Raw genomic sequence first — 24,157 nt, forward strand, 5'->3', positions numbered from 1 at the left:
GCAGATCCAGGAAGTAAAATAAATGAGAAATACGTGCTACAGTAGCCAGTCTACTAATAACCTCCAATGATCCTTACCTTTTGGTATTCATAACCTGTATGCAGTTGGCCCCCCCCCCCCCCCATATTTTACCTGGGTTGGTCTGTGTGACCAATAGAATATGACAGAAGTGACAGCATGCCACTTCCAAGATTAGGTTATGAAAGACACTGTGGCATCCATCTTGGTTGTTCTCTCTTGGATCGCTTGTTCTGGGGAAAGTCAGCTGCCATGTCATGAGCAGCTGTAAGGAGAGGCCCACATGATGAGGAACTGAGGCTTCCTACCAGCAGTCCTGTGAGTGAGCCATTTTGAGATGCTCAAGCCCTGGTGAAGCTTTCAGATGACTACAGCCCCATCCAAAAGCTTGACTGTAACCTCTTAAGAGACCGTGAACTAGAACCACCCAAATAAGCAGCTTCCAGATTCCTGACCCTCAGAAAAACTATGTGAGATAACAAATACTTAAGCTGCTAAACTTGGGGGGAATTTTTACCCAGGGATAGATAACTAATACACACACTAAGACCAAGCAGACTTACAAAGAGCCTTCTCCATCTGGTCAAGATTGTCTCTCTAGTTTCACTTCTTGCCACACTCTTTCCAGCTGATTACATTTCAAATACACCAAACTTCTAGTTTCTGCAATGCATCATGTTCTCCCCCACCTCCAGCCCTCCGTACAGCTCACATGATGTTGCCCACTGCCTAACATGTTCTTCAATACCTCCTTCTCTACTTCCAACGCGTATACTCTGTTGGCTAGCTTCTACCCATCATCAGAGCACTCATCACACTGTATGATAAAGTCTTGTTAAACTGTCTGTCCTTCCATTAGACTGCAGGATCCAAAAAGGTGGGGACAATATCTGTCTCCTTCATTATTACGCCAACACAGTTCCTAGCACAGAGAAAGTAGTCCGTAAACATGTGTCCCTTATAGCCCACAGGATAGGGACAGGCAGGAGGCTAAAGGCGGAAGAATGTAAACATTCTCAGGCAGTGATCCAAATGAATCTTCAGCCTAGCAACTGAAATAACTACAAAGGAACCAAGAAACCCCTATATTCCATACAACCTCAGGTTTAGGGAGGGCTTGGGGTGGGGTCAGGACTCAAAAGTTGGATACTTTCTAGCTCCTCCTAAGTCAAACCAAGTGTTATGGTTTCATTATGATCCTTGAATTGAAATCTATGAACATTAGACACACACATTCTTTTTTTTTTTTTTTAAGATTTTATTTATTTATCAGAGAGAGAGAGCCAGAGGCAGGCAGAGGGTGAAGCAGGCTCCTTGCTCAGCAAGGAGCCCGATGTGGGACTCAATCCCAGGACCCTGGGATCATGACCTGAGCCGAAAGCAGACGCTTAACTGACTGAGCCACTCAGGCGTCCCTAGACACACACATTCTTAAAAGCACACTCACAACTGTACTCAAAGGACAAATGGAAATAATTTTTTTTAAAGTAATCTCTATGTCCAAAGTGGGGACTGAACTCACAACCCTAAGATCAAGAGTCGCATGCGCTACCGACTGAGCCAGCCAGGTGCCCCACAAACAGAAATATATTTTTTTAAAATGATCATCTGTTCTGTATTTGTAGGACAATTCCAGCCTATTCCACTGATATTTAAGATCTGATCAGAAATGGTATTTGTGGTGTGTGCCTAAATATGAATATACACACACACACATATGTACATATATACATGTCATAAAATATTAATCACTAGTACCCTCTACTGGTGGAGATACCTTACCGGCTCATATGAATGGTCTTATTGCCCTCTAGTGACCACAACCTATAAAGAGAAAATCCAGCAGCAGATGGGAGAATCTCCTTGGCTATAATGATAGGGCTTTATGTTCTTTAAGCATCTAATTTTCTCAGATTCTGGTTTATATTACAGGGGTGCAACTCTCAAGACTCTTGGGGGGCCCTCCGGGGGATTTCACATAGCTCTTGCCAGCTGTTAGCACCAGTCTGAAGCTGCTCTCTCTTCTGCTTCTCATGAACAAGAGGTCAAGGGGAGGCAGAGAAGGCAATGGTTGCACTAGCGAGGGCAACAGCAGCAGCTGTGAATGACTACCTTGGACTCCCTAGGGAGCGGGGAGCAGCTTGAGGAACACATGTTGGCCCTCCCTCGAATATTATTCACAGTTGTGTACTGTACTAAAATGGCAATTCAACGAAGTCCCTGACTTACCTTTTAAATATCTCAATGCTATAATAAATGATGTAGCGGCAAATGTTGCTATCATTTTGTTTTTACAAACCACACTCTGCAAGTTATTTCTACTCGAGACAGAAAAGCCAAGATTTAACATCAAGATCTAGCTGAAATGTCCTCTCTTCTACGAAGCCTTTTCTGAGTCCCCCAGATGTAAGTGACTGCTCTGTCCTTGGTGCCAGCACGTACCTTGTACAGATCAGAATGATATCCAGGATATTATTTAAAGGCTTTTGTTTATAACCTATAGTATTTTCTGCTCCTGATCGTCTACATGCTTGTTTCTCCCACCAAACCCTAAGTTTCTAGAGGTCATAAACCATGTCTCAGACATTTCTGAACACCCAGCAGCAAACACACTCAAAAAGTTATCCTTAGATCACTGCTGGTTACCAAGCCATGAGTTAAGTACAGAAACTGAAGTAAGCATTTAGAAACTTTGATAGCAATTTGACAGAGTAATTCTGTATCTGTTGAATCTAATAAAAAACAAAAGCGGGTCATGTATTTTGTATATTTTCTTTTTCTGGCAATTTTTATTATATATCATAAAAATATTGGTCTGCAACCAATGAAGAATTTTTTAAACAACAGCCCTTCATCATAGATAGTTTGAGAAGTGCTGATATGATAAATAACTTAATGTTTGAGGGAGGAAGAAAAGGATGAAGGAAGGAGACAAAATATAAGCACTTTTCATAAAATTCAGAAAGAACATACCTATCCTTGTTGATTTTAACACTTCCCTGGAAGGTATTTTCTTCTTTAATTCTCGTAAAGCTTCAACTAGATTCTCTCTGGTCTGATCAGGAAGCTCCAACATAGTTTTCCATCTTTTTATGTCTTCTATAACCACAACTCTCTGGGAAAAAGAAAAGTCATTTGGAAAATGGAACATTTTCATTAGAAAAACATCTGCTTTCACCTGAGCTAATGGGGCTCCTATTGACATATGAATTATTGATTATGACCTGAACCAAAGCACAGTGTGTATGATGGCCCCAAATGATGGGTAATTGCTTAAAAGCAGGTCCCGCTTACTGCAAATCAGGAAGAGAGTTACATCTATTAGGAAAAGTGCAAGTTTTAATCTAACCATGTCAGACACCGCTGGGCACTTAGCAGAGAGAGGCAATAAGGATGAGAAGAAAAGAAAAACGATACTAAGGTGAATCAACCCTATAGCTCACTTAAGTGTCTTAATTCACAGGCAAGGACAGAGAGCAAGGAAGTCATAAAGGCATATTTATTTCAACAATAAAAAGCTTACTTCAACAGCTCCCCACTTCCTAGATGATAAAATTCAAACTCTCTTATTTGAAAAAAATTTTAAAACTTCAAACACATAAAAAGGTAGAGTATTTATAATTGAAAAAAGTTAACATTTTGCTGTTTTGCATAAAATAACAAAACATTCTAAAGTTTGTCTCCTTACGTCCTTCACTAAACTCATTCCTCTCCTGTTTCTAAAAAAAGAAATCACCAACTTAAAGTTGATACACATCTTTGCATTAAGTGTAAAATATAAACAATTAAGGAATCTGGGTGAAGGGGATGGGGAAGTTCTTTGTGATCTTGCAACTGTTCTGTAATTGTGAAATTATTTTGACTAAGAATTTTAAAAAATTAACATGAAAGATAAAATAATAAAGTTGCTTTTATAATTACCAAAAAAAATCTTATCTTGCATGGTTACTACCCTGGGGGAGGTAGGCCCAGTTAGGGAAAGGAAGGGGCCACAGAGGGCTTCTGGGATTCCAGTAATGTTTCTTGATCTGGATACTGGTGACACAAGTGTGTTCACTTTGTGAAAATCTGTCAAAATGTACACCCATGATTTGTCCACTTTTCTATATGCAGATTATAGTTCAATAAAAAGCAACTAAAAAAAAAGTCTCAATTCCCTTCCCTGGCTGGGGTCTGCTTCCAGCCTAGCAGCCCACGGTGGGACATGTCTGACTCCTCTCCCCATCTTTGCTTCCCTTGCTCCCCCATCTGCTTGTTTGCTTTGACCTCTGACCCTTCCAAGTTTGAAGCTGGGAAGAGGCGCAGTAAGGGACAGGGAAAGCCTTCCCTTCTTTTGTGATACTCCACTAACCAGGTTTTAGTGTGCTTTCTAGACTCAGCAGATGTGTAAAGCTAACTCCTTCTTGTATGGGATGCTTCTGTGGTTCCCTGGAGAGCTCCCATTGTTGAGACCTCACCGGTAGTTCTGGTAATGTCGGCAAGGCCTCTTCCAGCCAGCTGATTACAAGTCCCTGCTTTTTGGCAAACCACTTTACACAGACTTTCTGTAGGGGTGTCACTGTCCTTCAAGGATCCTTGTGAACGTAAGCCCTTTATTTCTACTCCAGGCCAGCCAGCATTTTCTCTGCTGTACCCACACCTTTGCCCTGAAGAATTCTAAGGGTTAACAGCCTTCCCATACAGCCACTCTGTTTTTAGACTTTCCCAGGCACAGGTCTGGTCTCTGTGTCCCCCAGCTCCAGGAACAGAGGTCAAGTTCTCCAAGTGAAAATACCACTGCCCTCCCACTTTATCCAAAGGAACTCTCTCTCCTCTCTTCCTTTATTTTTTTCCTCCTCTCTTCCTTTTAGGTGATGCGTTCAGGATTCCAAAATTGGTTTTCACATACTGCCTTCACAAGTTCTGCAGTCTAGAATCTCATTTGGGAACACTCTGCTTTGTTCTCAGCCTTTAGGTGCTTTAGCCAAAAATGAGACAAGTCCTTTGTTATGATCTGCTACAGTACAAAGCAGTATCGTTAGTGTTAAATGGTATGTAAAATAAATAAATGCAACCAGGTAAGGGGATATTTTCAATAGGAAGAAGGTGTAAAGTATAAATATATCATTCTGCAAAAGGCTTTTTTCACTCATTATATTTTCTCGATTCATTCATACTGATATATATATAAACCCAGTTGATCCATTTAATAGTAATGAATAGTATTCCATTATTTTTATATATAAATGTCTTAGAATTCTAAAATCTATTCCCCTAATGGATATTCAGGGTACCCCTCACCTAATATTTTTTCCAGTTATAAACACTGCTTAGATGAATTCCTGCCTATGACACATTCAATATTGTCTTCCATCTCTTAACTTTCAACGTTTCTGGGTCATTATGCTTAAAATTGCCCATGGTGGCTTTATTTTGCCCCCATCCACCATCCAATCTGAGAATCTCTATCTTTTAACAGGCATGCCTAATCCATTTGCATTTATTATGGTTACTGATATAACTGGATACACTTCCTCTTTGCTTCTTTTTCTTTTCCTATCTTTGATTTTAACAGTTTAAGTTTTCTTTGCTCTTGTTTTTCTTTATGGTTTGGAAACGATACACTCTAATGCTATCATTTTAGTGTTCATCCTTACAATTTTTAAGATGTATGCTCAGTGAAATCTGTATCAGTATCCTCCTCATAAGCCTCTACTGTAGAAACCCCTATTAGAAATATAAACGACTGTCTGTCCTTCGTGTACCTTAACTGTTCTTCCATATTTTTCTCTATTTCTCTGTGATGCATTCTAAGTGATTTCCTCACATCAAGCTTCCAATCCACTATTTCTCTCTGTAGCTATAGCCTGTCTACTTTTAACCTATTCAATGTGTTTCTGCCTCAGCAAATAATTTTTTCATCAGATGACTTAATATTTTCCTCAAAATCTGCCCACTTTCTTTTCATACTATCCTGTTCTTTTCTTATAATGTCTAACGTCTTTTCTTTATCTCTGTGAAAATTCACATAAAGATCTCTTTGAGGTTGTACTCTTATAGCCACTTCTTGGGGTAGAAATGCTTTTATTTATCTCTTTCTGCTCATTCTCTCTCCGGGAAATCAATTTTCTTGGAGAGTTTGTAATTCTGACCATGAGTTCATCTTTAATGGAGACTGTTCTCTACGGGAATCTGGTGCCCTAGGTTGTGAGGTGTTTTAACGGGGAAATCTCACATTTGCCTTGGCCAAAGCCTCTGGATTTCTCTGTTTCTATACCAGTTTTTATGCTTTTTTTTTTTCAGTTTTGCCCAGAGTGTAAATTTAAAACTATGCATAGTAATAAGTGTGGGGTTCTAATTTATTGTAGTCAATTCTTTTTCCATCCAAAACCCCTGAGAAGATCACAGTCTTCATGCTGTTTCCTTGGACTAGTGGATGGAATTTTTCAAGTTCATTTTTCACAAACATGGTAGACCTGTTTTGGCTCCCAGCTGCAAGTGGGAATTGTTAGCTTGAGGCCTTATCTGCAGTTCCCATACTGGCCCTAATACCTCACACCCCAAGCATTATATCTGGTTTCATAAAACTGTTTAGCTTCAGCTCCCACTTAAAGCTCAGGGTTTGAATTTCCTCTCTCTTCCTGGCATCTGAGGATTTCTCTTTCTTGCTTTCAAGCTCAGCTCTGTATTAGAGACTTTTTATCAGCATTTCTACATGGTTGGAATGAGGTTAGGGATTCCACATCAGACCACTCCAGTATATGGAAACTATAGAAACCCAAACTCTAGCATGGCATAAAAGACCTTACATGACTTGGCTCCTGACATCTTTTTCAGCCTCATAATTTGCTCCAGCTATAGCAAACTATTTGAAGCTGCCTAAATGAATTGCAGTATTTCACACCCTCTGCCTGGGATGCTCCTTTTTTTGTCTCAACCATATGATAAACACCTATTTATATTTTAAGACTCTTTTCAAGCATCCCCTCTTCTGATGCCTTTCTTGACTCTCTCCTACCAAATCTGACCACACTCCCTTTTGGGTCCTCTGTAATGTGGACATACTTCTATTACTGTATCTGCATTTTATGCACATACTTTCTTATAAGGCTGTCTTCCCCTCTGACTATGAGCCATTTGAGGGTTTGAACAATTTGTCTCCCTCTCCCCAGTGCACAGTAGGTATAATTGAACAAAGCCATCTCTACCCTTAAGGACCGAAGTCCAGTGTAGTTTTCAGATCTGAAATTTTAGGTTAGAAATAGAAAAATCTACAGTCAATTCCAGAACAGAAGAATTCCATATATATCCAGAATGTTTCCTTATTTCTGTCCAAATATGGGTCCCCAAACAGGTACTTCAAGTTGTTCTCTGAATTATTTAGAGGAACAAGGGAAGTGGACACAAGGTATCAAAAGGGGAGCTACACGAGTAGTGGAAAGGTTATCACCAGAAAGAAGATGTGCCTTCTCCTGTACCATCTGGTCTTAAGTTGTGGATGGCTGAAACATCAAGTTTGACAAGATGGAAACACCAGAGGGGGCAGGGGACAATCTATTGGCTGCTCAATCCTACAAAAGGAGCAAAGGTTTACAGAGCATTCTCAAGTACTAAACCTGAAAGAATTAGCATATCCTAGAATCTTAAAAAAAAAAAAGAAAAAACCTCCGATTGCAACCAACAGAACAAATCACTTTCCCTTAAGGGAGTAAGAAGAGATTACCCAAATTAACCTTTACCATTCAAATGTATACTACACGAGCTCTATTGGGTCTCACTTTTATTCAATGTGATAAGGCTATGGCAAAATTACTTGTAATAAACCGATAACAGAAGTCCAATGTTCCTAATATTCCAAGACTGTTATACCTCCTCTGCTTGACATTCAGAAACCTCCACTTTCTTAGTTCACCCTATAGGGGGCAGACAGTGGAACCAGACTGTCAAGTACAAATCCCAACTCTGCCACTTACAGCTGCATGACCTTGGGCAAGCTACTTAATCTCTCTGTGCCTTAGATTCTTCATCTCTAAAATATAAATGATAAAAGCATCCATTTCATAGGGCTGTTATTAGAATTTAAAGAGTTAATGCATGTAAAGCACTTAGCACAATTCCTGGCCCAGAGAAAGGGGCTCATAAACACTGGCGGTAATTATTACTGTCGCTCTCATCATCACTGGTCCCGGCTCTAGTTTTCCTACACAAGCCTCTTCTTTTCCACAAATGAAAATAGGAAATTATTGATCAGTTTTACTGCATGCCAGGCACAATGCTTAGCCCTTTCGATGTGCATATATCTATTTAGCTCTCATAATAACACTGCAGGTTACATAAACTTATTTCTGATGTTACTGACGAGGAAATTGAGGCTTGAACATTTAGCAGATTCTTGGCATTTAAATGTGATGCTAGTGTGTGGGAATAAGTTACTTGGCAGAATAGATCTAACTCTCTAGAATTCACATTTAACTCAATTTGCTTTTAAGTTGTCAATGTGTACATAAATGTACTAAAGTATAAAACATAAAGTAAGCATGTGTGTGTGCACAAAGGAAAGAGAAAGCAAGTACTGCTTATTGAGAGGTTCTGTGTCACTACTTCTCTCTACCTAGCCAAATCTTTTCAACCCTGTAAGGTGCTCTGAGCACTAAAACAGACACTGAGCTCTTTCCTCTGAACTCTTAACCCTTACTGTCTAAACAACAATTTTGTAATGGACCACATATGATTATCTATCATTACTTATTAATTTCTTATAATATGATCCCCCAATAGGAAGTTCCATGAGGCCTCATACTCTTATCTTAAATTTCTTTTATGTTCCCTGGAGTATCTAGCATACTGCTGGGCATAAAGTTGTTTTGCAATAATATTTGTTAAATAGTTTACTATCCAGACCCTGCAAAGGCATCCCCAAGATTACTGTTTATTCAATAAAGCCAATGTAAGAATAAGAATGATTACATTGATTACTGTTTATTCAATAAATTTTTACCTAAAATGTAGCAGGCACTGCATTAGGTCTTGGAGCAGAATCAGAACCTAATAAGATACTGTGGTCCTCAGGAGTTTATAGTAGACTACAGAAAGGTATAGGTAATCTGATAATTAAAATACAGTGAGGTAAGTGCTATGAGAGATATTTGAACCAAGTACTAAGACAGTATTGAAGAGGGAAGGATTAATTCCCAATGGACCCAGAAAGCACTTCAACATTCACTTATTTAACAAATACTTATTGACCACTTAATATGTGCCAAGTACTGTGATAGGCCCAAGGATACAGAAGTAAATAAAATTCCCAACGTCCCTGTATTCATGAAATTTATAATCTAGGATTCACAGGGAAAGTCACACTTGAGTGGGTTCACAAATGAGTAGAGCAGTCTCCATAAAAAGAAAGAGAAAGGTTTTCCAGGAAAAGGGACCAGCATCAAGTCAAATCCCTGGAGACATGAAAGAGAATAATTCATACAGAGACCAGCAAAATATGGGGTGTGGCTGGAATACATTCCTGGGAAAGGGGAGCTATAAGGGATGGAATGAGAAAGCTCCCTGGGGTAGAACAGGAAGGGTCTCATATGCTATGCCAAGGCTTTTAGAGTTTTAGTTCATTTGGTCATTCAGAAAAATGCACTGTAAACTTCTATGTACCAAACCCTGTGCTGAGTACTGGGGACACAAAATTCAGTAAGATGGTAGTCTTTCAAGAAGCTCAGAGTATAGTGCGGTAGAGCATTTAAAAAAACACAATATAGCACAAATAAGGGCAATGACAGGGGCATGTTTAAGATACAGGGATGGATGGGATGCCTGGGTGGCTCAGTCGGTTAAGCATCTGCCTTCGGCTCAGGTCATGATCCCAGGGTCCTGGAATCAAGTCCCGCATCGGGCTCCCTGCTCAGTGGGAAGTCTGCTTCTCCCTCTGCCTGCTGTTCCCCCTGCTTGTGCTCTCTCTCCCTCTGACAGATAAATAAATAAAATCCTTAAAAAAAAAAAAAAAAAAAAAAAGACACAGGGATGGCTGAGAGAAGGGAGTGATTACATTGGCTTTCTGTCTGGGGGACAGAAGGGTGATCAGGAAAGGCCTCACAGTAGAGGAGACACTTGAACTAGGTCATGGGGGACAAATAGGAAGTCATAAATTGATGATAACAGCAAACACTTGCACATTACTTAGTATGTGTCAGGTTCTGTTCCAAGCACTTTATATATATTGACTCACTCAACCTTCATAACTACCTTATAAAATAGATATTATCATTATAGATAAAGACACAGAGAGGTTAAATAACTTGCCCAAGGCACACAAATAATAAGTGGCATGGCTGGGATTTAAACATAGGCAGTTTGGCTCCAGAGTCTGTGTTCTTAATTACCACACTATACTGCCACCAAGCCAAGAGAGTAAGGCCATTCCAGGCAAACAGGACAGCATATGCAAAGGTACGGAGGTATGAAACACCACACCATCTTGGGGAAATTGTGACTGGCTGACACTGGACAGAATGTAAACAATAAGAGCAGCAGGGGATGAGGCAGGTACCAGGTCACAGAGGGCCTTGGGTGCCATATAAAGAAATGTCTTCATCGATAGGTAATGAGAAACCACTGAAGGATGAGGCAGGGAAGTGACCTGAGTAGATTGTCTTTTTTATTTCTCTGGCTTAAGTGTGGAAGGGAGAATGAGAGAGGATGCCAAAGGCAGAGAGACAAGTTACCAGACCATGGCACTGCTCTAGATGAGAGATTTTTATTTATTTATTTTTATTTTTTTAAAGATTTTATTTATTCCTTTGAGACACAGAGATAGAGAGAGAGAGCATGAGCAGGGGGCGAGACAGAGGGAGAGGGAGAAGCAGGCTCCCCGCCGAGCCAGGAGCCCGATGTGGGGCTCAATCCCAGGACCCTGGTATCAGGACCCGAGCCAAAGGCAGACACTTAACCATCTGAGCCACCCAGGCGCCCCTAGATGAGAGAGTTTTAAATTTAAAGTGGGAGATGTAAGGACAAGGAGGATTTTTAGGAGGCAGAATTGAAAACTGGATATAAGAGTTAAGGATGGTTTCCAAGTTTCTAGTCCCAGTTACTTGGTATATGGATTTAAAAGTACATACAGGAGGGGGCACCTGGGTGGCTCAGTTGGTTAAGTGTCCGACTCTTGATTTCAGCTCAGGTCACGACCTCTGCACTGAGCATGGAGTCTGCTTAAGAGTCTCTCTCTCTCCCTCTCCCTCTGCCCCTCCCCTGCTCACACTCATGTGCTCTCTCTAAAAAAGTAAATAAATAAAAATAAATAAGTAAATAAATAAATAAAAGTAAATACAGGAGAATAAAGAACAGGTTTGGAAGAAAAGCTACTGCATTTAAGAGGAATGTTATTCTCTCTACGCCTATTGCTTATTCTGCTTCCATAACCTTCACATGATGTATTCTCTTCACACAGGGACTCTCAATTGGGGCATTAAGTGGGGACACAGAGGGGAGAAGAGGCAGGTGGAAGTATATTAGAATCTGGATGTTTGTATATGAGTGTATGAGTAGTTCAATTACTACCCTTCTCTTTTTCTTCCAGTTTGATATCACAATCCTGCCCACCACCATCTGTCATTGAGAGTCACTGTTGTATATAACTCCATGAGTACTCTGACAAAACAGAGACAGTTGAAAATTTTGATTATGCACAGAACTCCAAGACCAGAAGAGATTTTTAAAGACCATCTAGAATTCAGCAGATCTCAACCAAGGGCGACTTGGAAATACATGAGGGCAGTTTTGCTTATCACAAATGGGAGGTGCTGTTGGCATTTAGTGTCTGAACACCAGGGAGGGTCAATGTTCAGTAACTCACAGGACAGTTCCAAATAATGAAGAATTACCTTGCCCCACATGACAATGTTCCTTTGAAGAAATACTAATAGGGGTGCCCGGGGGGCTCAGTCAGTTAAGTGCCCGCCTTCAGCTCAGGTTGTGATCCCAGGGTCCTGGAAGGGAGCCCCATGGCGGGCTCCCTGCTCAGTAGAGAGTCTGCTTTCCGTCTCCCTCTGCCCCTCCACCCTGGCTCGTGCTCTCTCTCTCTCAAATAAATAAATAAAATCTTAAAAAAAAAAAAATACTGATAAAGTTCAACCCCACATTTTACAGATGAGGACAAAGTGAGATCCTAGGTAAGGAAATGATTTGCTAAAGACCACCTAGTTGCACCGGAGGGCCTAGAACTCAGGGCTTCTGTTTATACACCCCTGCACTGCTTTCTAATCTGGGTCTGGTAACCCTGTGGCACATCTAGAAGAGGAGTCCAACTGAGTACATAGGTCAAGTACTCAGAACTCCACCTTGCTATCACAGCCCTGTGCACACCTTCTCTAGCCCCAGATATCATTCTCATTGTCAGAGATCTAGGCTCGAAGTACAAGTCTGGCAGTCATCAGCATGGGAAGCCTTAAGATAAACAAGGTTACCCTGGCCAAATACATAAAATATGACGAAGCTCTGGGGAGCACAAATATTAGGAGTCTGGTGGAGGAGGAGGAACCAATAAAGGAAACTGAAAAGAGAAGACCAGAAATGTAAAAGGTCAAGGAGGCAAAGGGAACCAATTACAAATATGTTTGTTTTTAGTGAAATAATTTTTACTTTATCATTAATTGGGTACCCATGTCCATTGATTCATTATTTTCTATCCTGTATTTATTCCTTGCCTCTTCTTTGTGAACAGAAATCAGACATGCAGAGGTTGCAAAGAGTCCATTAACAGAGTGTTTCCCAGTCTCAGCTATAGCTGTGAAGGCCATGTGATACAGCTCTGGCCAATAAGACACGAAAGTAGAATATCACCACCCAGCCTTACTGAGTTTGTACAGAGCACACAGAATCATATTTCGTACTTTAACATTCCTAACAGACAGGAAAATCTTGCAAAAAAAATAAGAGGGGGCTTGTTCTCTCAGCCAGCAAAACATACCATACAGCCAAAGTAATCAGAAGAGTAAGAAAAGTGCATGTGGGAATTGATAAATGAAAGTCTGTAGAGAGTAGGGAGAAAACAAATTAGGAGTGGTCCAGAACACTTTGGGGAGAAAGCATAGCAAGAAAGAATTCATAGGTCTTCCATAGTAGAACTACGCACGGCCTTGCTAGCACAGTCCTTTCCACATTTTCTCTAGCCCCAGATCCCCTCTCCCTCTCACCTTCAGAGATTCAATCGTGGCCTGCTTGTAAATCTTTCCACCAGGATCTTTCTTCTGAGGACTATTTTGGATTCTAGGCGTTCGAATGACGAATTTATCCATTGCTAGAGGACTGCCAACTACCTTCACGTGCTTGCAGCGCTTTCTGCTCAAGAAAGAGGGAAGATTCTAAAACGTCATAAAAACTGCTGTGATGTGTTCTCCCTAAAGTGACACAATGGGCTTCTATTCTATTCTGGAAGCATTCCTGAATATGAGGACTGTTGGGTAGAATTTACAGGAAAGAAAATTTCGTCTTGGAAAAGAAATACCTTCCTAAGAACTGAAACTGTTATACATGATCGGTGTAATTCCTGAGTAGGAGGTGCCCAGCTTTCAGAAGTGCACGCTGTGCAGGGGATTCCAATATTGGGCCAGGCATTGAACCCGGTGACTTCTAAAAGCCTTTTTCAACTTAGGTGAGGTTGAGGCAGGGTTTAGTTCCACTGGGTTCCATGAGGCTCAATATTAACAACTACCCTACCATAATCACAGTCCCAAAGGTTCCCCTAGTAACGAGCAACCAACCACCACCTCCAGATCTCAGTAAGGTCCTCACAACAAGCAGCCATCTCCAGGAACTGCTCGGTGGTCCGAGGACCCTCACCACGACTGTCGCGCCCTGAATCCCTGGGCAAAGGGAAAACACCATCTTCCTCTACCCTCAGCACGCAGGACCCAGGAAGGGGAAACTAACAACGGTCTGACGTGAGACCCACCAGGAAAAGCAGTCCTGTCAGCAGCTGGACCCTTGCAGAGCACACCCTCTGAGGACCCACGCCTGGGCCGCCGGGGTCAGAATTATATTGACGCTTTCTTACGGGACGGTGGTTTCTCGGACCTCAGAGCGCCTCGGAACCTCCGCAAACCACATTCTCCAGCATGCACTGCAAAGGAGCGGGTGAGGCGCGCCCACGGCGACTGTAGTTCTCCGAGACCGACTTTCCCGACCCCACCGTGTGCCGCCGGTCGCAGAGAACTACATGCCCCAGCGTGCCCCGCGGAGGGAAGGAATCAGGGAAGGCCTGTTCGCTCTAATACTCGCGATGATTGGATCCATCTCCTCTTGCCAACCTAGAAGTTCTTAGACCTGGAGGTGGGGCGGGAGGCGGCAGTTTTGGGCGGGTCAGGGCGGAGCTGAGGAGACGGCGGAGGCGGAAGCGGCGGCCTGAGGGGCGGGGAAGGGGCTGGCCCCGGAAGGCGGAGGAAACCCTGAAAAGAAAACAGCAACAAGCTGAGCTACTGTGACAGAGGGAAACAAAATGGCGGCGCCGAAGGGGAGCCTCTGGGTCAGGGCCCAGCTGGGGCTCCCGCCGCTGCTGCTGCTGACCATGGCCCTGGCCGGAGGCTCGGGGACCGCTTCGGCTGAAGCGTTTGACTCGATCTTGGGTGATACGGCGTCTTGTCACCGGGCCTGTCAGTTGACCTTCCCCTTGCATACCTACCCCAAGGTAGGGCCCGTCCGAACCGGGCTACGACCCTCCCCTGGCCGCCGATCTCTCCGCTCTCTCGCACTTGTGTCGGCTTGGGAAACTGGGTGTCGAATCCACACCCTACAACCGCTGTCTCCCACCTGTGTAGCTCCTGTTTTCTTCCCTAATTCTACCCGCACCCATCTCCTGCTGTAATTACCGGAAGTTTGTGCTGCATCGACCGTATATTAGGCTGGGGACGCAGAGATGAGCAAGACATGACCCCTTTCCCCTGGCAGTTTGCGGGGCGGCAGGGGAGACGAGCACTCCGATGGGGAGGAGGATATGCAGTCAAATGCTCTGCCACTGAGCTATACCCCCTGGGGAGGAGGATATGGATGATTAATGCAGGGTCTTCACTTTCAAGGAGCGTAAGGGATGGCGGGGGGCAGGAGCAGATATGCAAGCCCACAAAAGGTTAGTTCATAACCCATGTTTGCTGAGCGCCTCTCTGGGCCGGGAGCGCACAGTATGTTCTGGGAGTCAGACAAGCAGACAGTTCCACCGTGGTATGAAATATATTAAGTCAGCCCTAGGAGTTGAGAGACGCACAGGAAGGGCTTTCCGCCTGTGTTGAATTACTGTGTGCGAGACTGCCACTAGGGTTTGAGGTGGCTTAGAGAAAAAGCAATTAGGTTTCTGCATTCAGAGAACTTATCGTTCAGTGCAGAAGACAGAGGGAATTCGTGGCGCAGGTATAGAAATGAGACTGCCCCTGGGGGGGTCGGGGTCCCAGTTTACCGAGGGGAGTGACCCTGCTTTCACTTCTCGTCGCCTGCGGTTGATGCCTTTCCTTTAATTCCATTCTGCTTCTCAAGTTTTTTGTTTGTTTGTTTTTTTTCAACTTAGGAACTCTTTACTCAACATTCTAAATTGTGTGGTGACTCCCCACCCTTTCCCATATATAATTTGGATATATGCGCCCTTCCCCCCACTGGCTTTTTTTGTAAGAGCTTTTGCTGTTGTTACTGGTCTTTTTCTCCTTGTATTCCTTTTATCTCCTCTGTGCTGTTGGCTTAACCGTGTGGCTAGCCCTCTTTGCTCTCTCAGACTACGAGGTGACCACGAGGAGAGGGCCGATGAACTTTAGGATGTTCCTTATTGGCAAATGCTTTCAGGTCTTTGATATGAAAAGCTCTAAATGCTTTCACTTCCCATATGTCTGTTTACTGCAGGATTTTATGTTGCATGGGGTTTATCAATTTTCAAGAAAAAGTGTGGGAGATTGATTATCCTAAAATTTTCAGTCAGATACTAATATAGCAATCAGGAGAAAGAAATTGAGAGATTCTGACTTCCAGGTTTAAATCAATGTGCACTGCCCCTAAACACATTACTTTCTTCTCTACTTATAAGCCTGTCATCATTAAGAAGATTGTATGTATCACTAAGATTTATTTGGCCTGGCATTGAATGGAGACTTATTTTGTATCCTTCTAGTGTTTTCTTGTGTTTTTTTCCTTTTTTGAGATTTTCCTAGCAAACTTGTAGTATGACCCAGAATGCTGGGAAAATAACTAACTACTATAAATGTTTCTGGAAACTTCAGGTACTTTTATAACATCCACTATTTAACAGTTTTTAACAATTGATGTGATGTCTGTAAGTCATTTTTGCTTCTTCATTAAAGCTGTTCTCACCAGGAACTCGAAGTCATTTGGGTCCCTGTATGTTAGATGGACTTAAAATTTATTAACTGTCTACTCTCGGTTAGCCAGTTTGATGAGAGATTTATACCCATTATCCCTAATTGTCACAACCATGCAAAGTAGGATTTTACAGTTGAGGCTCTGAAAGGTTAAGTGACTTGCCTAAGGTCACATAGCTAAGAAGTAGTGGAGTGGTAGGAATTCAGTCCTAAAACTGGCTACAGTGTGCTGCCTTCTATTAATAAAGTTGTATTAAAAATATTTAATTTACTTATTTCACTGATTTCTGTTGGCCCTCTGAATTACTGTGCTTTGCAGTTCAGGAAAAAGCAGTGTGTGTTTTAAGAAATTAGATGAATTAAGAAGCTCACATAGCCTTTCAGTCTGGTATTTGCAACTGGAAGATAGAAATCTCATTTTAATGACTCTTTTTCGAATTAATTATTTGTTGCAAGAAAGTAGAATATCTGTAAGTAGTTATTTTAAAATTCCAATATAGTTACCAATTAACTTTCTTCAAAAATGCAGTTGCATAATTTGTCTGGGTTCAAATACAAGAGACGTATGTTATGTTAACAGCAAAGCTAATTAGAGCCAACCTGGTCATTTTTAAAGAGTGTGGGCTCTGGAACCGTACAAGCCTGGGTTCCATTCCCAGCTCCACTTTTACTCTATGTGTATCTTTGCTGATCACTTAACTTCTCGTGACTTCATTTTGTCAACTGTAAAAAAAAAAAAAAACGCCTCACACCTTACAGAGCTGGTGTGAGGATTAAAGATAATGTATGTGGCACTCTTAGCACATAAAACCAGTTTGGTACATATAGTATCTGAATAATGGTGCTGAATAATGAGAAGAGTTAGCTTGACTTAGCTCTGGGACAGAAAATGCATATATTCTATAAATAGTATCATTGAGGTCCCTTCTGATTATTTAGCTGGCATTCAGTTTGGTGGGGAGCACCATTTCCTTGTGCTCTAAATCAGAGGAGATACATTTCAGATAAGCTTACCAATCATTTGAGATACATAGAGCATGAAATATTTACTTAGAATAATAATATTATTACATGAAACACTTAGTTGGAATAAGGATATGATTCTTAATAGCGACCAATTGAGCCCCTACTCTGTGCTGGACATTGTATAATACCTTAAGTGTTAGCGTGGTGTTTGGTACTTTGTGGGTGCTCATTAAATATATTATTATTATGCCGATTTATTAGATAGTATAGCATAATATTCATGATATTGTGGACATAAAATGTATAATCCTCATCATAATCAAGATTGACATAAGAGTATTGTCCCCATCTTACAACCAAGGAAACTGAGACTGAGAGAGATTGTCACTTGCCCAAGGTTGTACAGAGCAAGTGATGGGGCTGAGCTTCAAAGCAGGACTGATCCCTGGACCTAGGCTCTTTGCAGCATGCCCTACTCTCTTTTGAAAATGAGACTGGAGGGCTTATTGGCTTGGTTTAAGAAAAGAAAACCTACCTGAAAATGAAATGGCATGCAATATAGCTCATACTAATGAGCTCAAGCTTCCTCTGTGCAGTATAAGGAGATATGTGATGCTCCAAATACATAAGAGAATTCTTCCACTGTTTTACAAAGCTGCAAAAGCTACTCAGGTATGAAATTTATCTTAATTGTTAAAATTCTTTCAGTTTCACCTTAACAATAAATGCAACTAGAACTGAGGTCCAAAAACACTCTAGCTTCAAAATTATATGTAACACTTGTTTAATGTCAGACTGCAGCCATCTCTTCTAAATGGGTGTTGCTGCTGCATACGTCTTACTAATCCTTCTGCTGGAAAGAAATGCATACCTTTCTCTTCCGTTAATTGCTAACTGGTATATGCACATGCTGTTTGCTTCCTTATTAGGTGCCCGCCAATTTGTACACAGTGGATCACACAGTAAGTTGAAGGGGCTCCCCCACATGTACTGGTTTGTGTCAAATACTGTATGTACTTCATCTAACAAAAGCCTGTTGAAGACATTGTTATTAGTCTTATTAAGCAGTTAACATTTCCCCGTAATGAAGAATCGACCCTATCCTGAGCTCCCATAGGTAGACAGTGATGCCTGTAACTATTGTTTTCTGTTTTAAAAAAATCTATTATTGTGATTAACACTACTACCATTTATTGAGCACCATCTGTGTCCCAGGCACTATACCGGGAATAGCTATGTTCCAGCATTATTGAGGGGTTTGGAGATAATTTATAGCTATTATCTGCTCTTCTGATAAGAAAACTGAGATTTAGATCGGTAAAGTAACGTGCAGCGTCACTCACCTGAACGATTTTAACCCAGGTCTGGCTGGTTCCAGAGGCCTTTCCCATATGCCACACTTGCTCTTGTTTGTGTTTTCAGTTAAAGTAAGCCAAGTTTAAAAGCGCCTTTCATGTAAGCATTTTTATAGATGTATGCCTCACTTTGTGGGGGCCTTTATGGCCCTATTTGCCATGTGAAGCTAGTCATGATACTTTTTCCTGAGAAGCCTGATGATTTGTATAAATATTTATGTGGCAGAGGTATGCCTTTCATCCTAAGATACTTGCTTACTCATTTCTACCTCTGTTAAAGTTCTGATTATGTCACTGTTATTTTTATTTTCAAATTTTTCCCACAAAATGTAACCTTGGAATATGGGAAAAGGGTATAGTTTTTTTTTTGCTTGTTTGTTTTTGTTTTTTTTTCTACCCACTAGGCTTCTTTCTTGGGTATCACTTTTAAAATAAGAAACTAAAAGCTCTTTACATGGCAGAGGTCTTTGGTATTACCTGGCTCCTATCATATTTCTTTCTTTCTAAAAGTTACAAACTTTTATTGGACATTTTATAATAAACCCTACTAACTTTGTTTTCTTTTTGACCTTTTTTTCCCCCTGAGGGAAAAATACTATTTCTTTTTTTTTTTTGGTAATCCTCCTTCTTCTTGAACTCCCTAGGAAGAGGAGTTGTACGCATGTCAGAGAGGTTGCAGGCTGTTTTCAATTTGTCAATTTGTGGATGATGGAATTGATTTAAATCGGACCAAAATGGAATGTGAATCTGGTAAGATGCTATGCTAACAGTATATAACATTGTGGTTTTTGGGGGGTTGTGTTATGCTCCTTACATGTTTTCCTCAGAAAATGACAAGCATATTGTTTAAACTGATTTCTAGCATATTTTAATTATTATGAGGTTTGAGTTTTATCAGCTGCTGCTAGAAATTTCATGGACTATCAGTTTCATCTCTAGGTTTCCCCGCTATAGGAAAGTAGAGCATTTCTATGAAACCTTTCCTGAGCCAAAATGGCATAAAGCAAAGAAGCAATTACCATTAATTTACATGGAAAAATTTTTGAGTGCTCTCAGTCCCCAAAAATAACCTCTCCTAGGCTTTTCTGATACCTTAGGACACATCTTGCTAAGGAGGCACAACATAAATCAAGATAAAACACAGATGCTCACAGACACAGTTCAAAGCTCTGGCGGCTGGATGCGGAGCAGCGCTCCCTGGGGAGGAGCTTGGCGGTGCCTCTCTTGCTGCTGGGGCGCGCGTGCTGCCTCTGCAATGGCTCGCTGCAAAACAAATGCTGAACTTTGTTTTCGCTTTCTTTTTCCTCAAAGCATGAATCCTCTTTGGATTTCTTTTGGTTAGCAAAAATAGGTATGAACTCCTGAAAAGTGGGGGCTACTCCTATTTGTTGAGACAATGTTGATTTTGTACCGTGGATAGGACACCTTTGTGTAACCAAGCATTCGGTTTAAATGCAGTAGTAATTACCCTTCTCATAATTCATCACTACCTTTTCAATGGGTAGTATAATTTTCCTAAGCCTTTCAATCATAGGCCAGTTGATTTAGCTCAAGTTTTTTTTCCACTGAATCAGGCCTTTGACTCACTATTTAATAGTGTATTCTTTGTGGGTCATGCCGATAAAAGAAGTAACCAGAGTCTGTCATCTCTTAAATCACTGTTCTTACCTTTTGCTGAAAGAGATGTGGTTAATAAAAGAACCCTGTAATCAAGACAAAATTGACATTTAACTTTTCAAAGAAACTATAATGGAATTTTCTCCATTCATTACATTATGCTGTTTATTCAGTGTAGCAGGAGGTATCTTTTTCCACATCACTATGCCGTGACTCCTGTCTAGTCTCCTTGATTTCATGACCTTATTTTTTATGGCTCAGTCTCCTAACTGGCCATCTTTATATGTGCATAATGCTGTTCAATTTATTATCTAGCACCTTTGAGAAGTATATTACAAATACATGACTGGGTCGGAAAGAAAGATAAAATTGTTACGGTGGTAAAGTGTTATATATCACAAGAAAGAACTGGCTCCAGTGAACTAAATGAAGAGGGTGTGTACCCATCTTAACTTTGGAATCCTGCTGTAGAACACTTTCTAAGTTCAGTTTCTCAGAATTTAAGGTGTTAAACTGATTGTTTTGTTTTTCTTTGCTATGGGAATACCCTTGAGTCTCAGCAGAGTGATCCCATTCTTAACGGTAATGTCACACATTTGTGTAAATCACTAAAATACATTGTTCAACTCCATGAAGTATGGCATTTCCATTTTAAGCATATAGAAATCAACAGTTGGAGAGGTTAAACAGCATGGCCCAGGACACATACACAGCCAAATGTGTATGGAGCCCAAACTTCAGGATGCCAGACCGTGTTTTTTCCACTTTGCAAACCTTAGCGGTGAGGATCCCCTTATTATGAATGTCATCATCTAGCCTGAGCCTGAGTGTGTAATCAGTAGATTTATACTGGAAACATCTGACATGTGGGAGGTAGAAGATATGGGGTTTATTAAGATAATACGTTTGCTACTATTAATCAAATTTTGAAAATTCATATTGATGAAATTCATATTGATGAAATGCTTTTTAAGTAAAAGAAATTTTTTTTATAAAACGCCAAATCCCTTCTTTTCTATCCTTCCCCTTTTTCTTTCCTTCCCTTTTTCTCCTTCCCTTCGTCTCTCTCTTTTTCCTTGTAATTTGACTGTTTTTCTCTTACAGCATGTACAGAAGCATATTCCCAATCTGATGAGCAATATGCTTGCCATCTTGGTTGCCAGAATCAGCTGCCATTCGCTGAACTGAGACAAGAACAAGTATGAAACAAATACTGCCTTTCAGAATTGCCTGCTTAAATTGCACTGACTTGTATTGAAATGTTTATCGCCCACTAGATACTGTTTTAGTGTTATATTTTATAGTTTTCAGCAAACAAATTATATGTTTGCAAATAGAAAAGTCAATTGCATAATTACTTTTGTATAATGCTTTACTGTCAAAAGTTACATTCATATCCATAATCTCTTTCGTTTTTTTTCTCTCGTTCCAGTGATGATATTATCCCCATTTTGCATATGAAAAAACTGAGGCTCAGAGAAGTGGATAGTTGAGAGTCATTTTTTTTCACCCCAACTGCCATTGCCTTAACTTAGATCATCATTCCTTTCTCATCTGTATTACTAAACTTGCAAACTATTTTTCCACTTCACCCCCTTCTGTCCATCCTTTAGTATGTGTTCAGATATTTATTTTCTAAATGGAAATCTCATCATGTCATTCTCCTGTCTTACATGCTTCAGGACCCCCTCCCCCCCAATTACATACTGGGTTAAGTCCAAACTGCTTATCGTGGCCTGGCTCCTGATTACCTCTCTTAGGCCATCTCTTTTCCCCACCCCTCATACTTTATACTCCAAACATACTGGATAAAGTTTGTTAATTTTATTAACTTTTGCATAGAAAGTACAGCTACATGGTATAGAACTCAGAAGGTAAAAAGACTATGTAGTGAAAAATCTCCTACCCCTGTATCTCCTAGCCATTCAGTTTTCCTCTTAATGTAGCCAGGGTTACCAAGAAAGACATATTTTATGCATGTACAAGGATATATATATATATTCCTTCTTTTTTAAAATACAAGTATACATAAAGAATGTCTACCCATTCTGTTTTTCATTGTACAATCCATTTTGTGGATGTATCCTAATTTATTTAAGCAATCTCTTATTTGGACATGTTGGTTGTTTCTAATCTTTTTCACTTATAAGCGATGTTGCATACTTCACACATTTATATCTATAGAATAAAATCATAGTAGAATTGCTGAGCAAGAGGTATCTGTATTTTAATTTTGAGAAGTAGAGCAAAATTGCCCTCTGTGGAATTTGTACCAATTTTTAAAATTGAGATATAATTCGCATACTATAAAGTTCACCCTTGTGAAGTATTCAATTCGGTAGTTGTTAGTATGTTCACAAAGTTGTGCAACCATCATCACTATCTAATTCCAAGCATTTTTATCACCCCAAAAAGAAATCCCATACCCACTTCTTTCCTTCTTCCCCAACTCCCGACAATGTATCACTTTTAATATATTTTAAATTTGTGTTGGTCTTACTATGAGTAATGTTAAACATGTTTTCTAATTTTTAAGAGACTTTTTTTTCTCTTAGTTGTATACCTACTGAATAGTTCTTAATTTTTATATGATGAGTTAATTCATGGTTTTGTTCCTTCTACTCCCCATCCTTCTATTGAATCCCCTTGATTCAGGGCAGGTATCATTTCTTTTGTGAAGCCTTCTTAACCCCTTCTCACCTTGGTTTGGGTTAGGTGCCTTTCTCCATACACACGTATTACCCTGTTTTTAACCTCTGTCCTATATAGATTACACAGTTTAAGCACAGGTATATGTTGATGAATAAAATACACATGGTCCCTGATCTCCTAAAATTCATAATCTCAGTGAATACTTGTTTGGTGAATTAATCAATGAAAAATTTCACAGCTATTAGTGGGAAAATTGGATCATGAATATAGATCTTTTGATTCTACAAACTGATCTCTTACTCCATAATGCCTCTCTTTTGAAATATAGCAGAACCAAAGCCATCCCTAGAGTGCAGCAAATGGGGCCCACTGCTGCTAAATAAGTGAAAAAGTCAGAATTTGGGGAACATGATCACCATTCATGTTAAAATCAGTAGTTTACTATATATATTCAGTGCATAGGTATTCCCCTCACCCTGCCCTGCTATCAGATGTCTCACATTTTATGCATATATTCTTTTGGTTGGCTTTTTTTCCTTCCCCTTTTCCACTGATGTTCATTATAGCATGATGTATTTACATAAAAGCATTAAAGATGAGAATGGTAGAATTTGTCCTTCCCCCTTCTACCTCTTGAGACCTTGCTAATCCTTATTTAATCAAATCTTAAGATTCTTCACAATTTTGGATCTGATTCAAAAGCCTGTTATTCTGATAGAGATAATAGGTAGTTTATATGTGGGTTTGGTGGCAAATTAAAGTAGCCTGGGATCTTAAGCTTTATCACAGTTCATTTGCATAGGAAACTAGGAGTTTAATGCTAGTTATTATGGTAGAATCACTTTTTATTCCCTGTCCCTAGATTTGGGAAATCTTAATTAAGTTTGCTCTCTTGAATATACATATATAAAAATAATAGATTTCTCATGATTTACCTTTTTTTTTTTTTTTAAAGCTCATGTCCCTGATGCCAAAAATGCATCTACTCTTCCCTCTAACTCTGGTAAGGTCATTCTGGAGTGACATGATGGACTCTGCTCAGAGCTTCATAACCTCTTCATGGACTTTTTATCTTCAAGCTGATGATGGAAAAATAGTTATATTCCAGGTAATAACTGTGCTTCATAAATTCATCTAAATACCGACAATAGTAAGTGTACATGTCTTAAATGAGTGTCTTGGCATAGAGCCATATACATCATCAAATAATAATTACTG

The 24,157-nt window shown here is 40.3% G+C and overlaps 2 protein-coding genes across 6 annotated transcripts in view; one reads left to right on the plus strand and one right to left on the minus strand.

Moving 5' to 3' along the window:
* The window catches only part of TCEANC2 (transcription elongation factor A N-terminal and central domain containing 2), a 33,866-nt gene extending 19,763 nt beyond the window's left edge, over window positions 1-14,103 (minus strand). Inside the window, exons 1-3 of one of the 3 annotated variants that reach the window (XM_032428392.1) lie at window positions 13,789-13,917; window positions 13,191-13,335; window positions 2,992-3,133 (exon numbers count right to left, since the gene is read on the minus strand). In XM_032428392.1, coding sequence (XP_032284283.1) covers window positions 2,992-3,133; window positions 13,191-13,292 — 244 coding nt within the window. In that variant the 5' untranslated portion in view covers window positions 13,293-13,335; window positions 13,789-13,917. Of the gene's footprint in view, window positions 1-2,991; window positions 3,134-13,190; window positions 13,336-13,763; window positions 13,918-13,948 lie in introns of those variants that run through there. The other 2 variants (XM_032428390.1, XM_032428385.1) reach the window with 2 other exon arrangements.
* A 280-nt stretch (window positions 14,104-14,383) lies between these two features.
* Window positions 14,384-24,157, plus strand: part of TMEM59 (transmembrane protein 59) — a 30,861-nt gene continuing 21,087 nt past the window's right edge. The window contains exons 1-5 of one of the 3 annotated variants that reach the window (XM_032428395.1): window positions 14,404-14,680; window positions 18,245-18,277; window positions 19,315-19,420; window positions 21,392-21,486; window positions 23,895-24,047. In XM_032428395.1, coding sequence (XP_032284286.1) covers window positions 14,492-14,680; window positions 18,245-18,277; window positions 19,315-19,420; window positions 21,392-21,486; window positions 23,895-24,047 — 576 coding nt within the window. In that variant the 5' untranslated portion in view covers window positions 14,404-14,491. Of the gene's footprint in view, window positions 14,681-18,244; window positions 18,278-19,314; window positions 19,421-21,391; window positions 21,493-23,894; window positions 24,048-24,157 lie in introns of those variants that run through there. The other 2 variants (XM_032428398.1, XM_032428405.1) reach the window with 2 other exon arrangements.

This window comes from Phoca vitulina, unplaced genomic scaffold (genome assembly GCF_004348235.1).
Source record: "Phoca vitulina isolate PV1807 unplaced genomic scaffold, GSC_HSeal_1.0 scaffold2, whole genome shotgun sequence".
Classification (NCBI taxonomy): domain Eukaryota; kingdom Metazoa; phylum Chordata; class Mammalia; order Carnivora; family Phocidae; genus Phoca; species Phoca vitulina.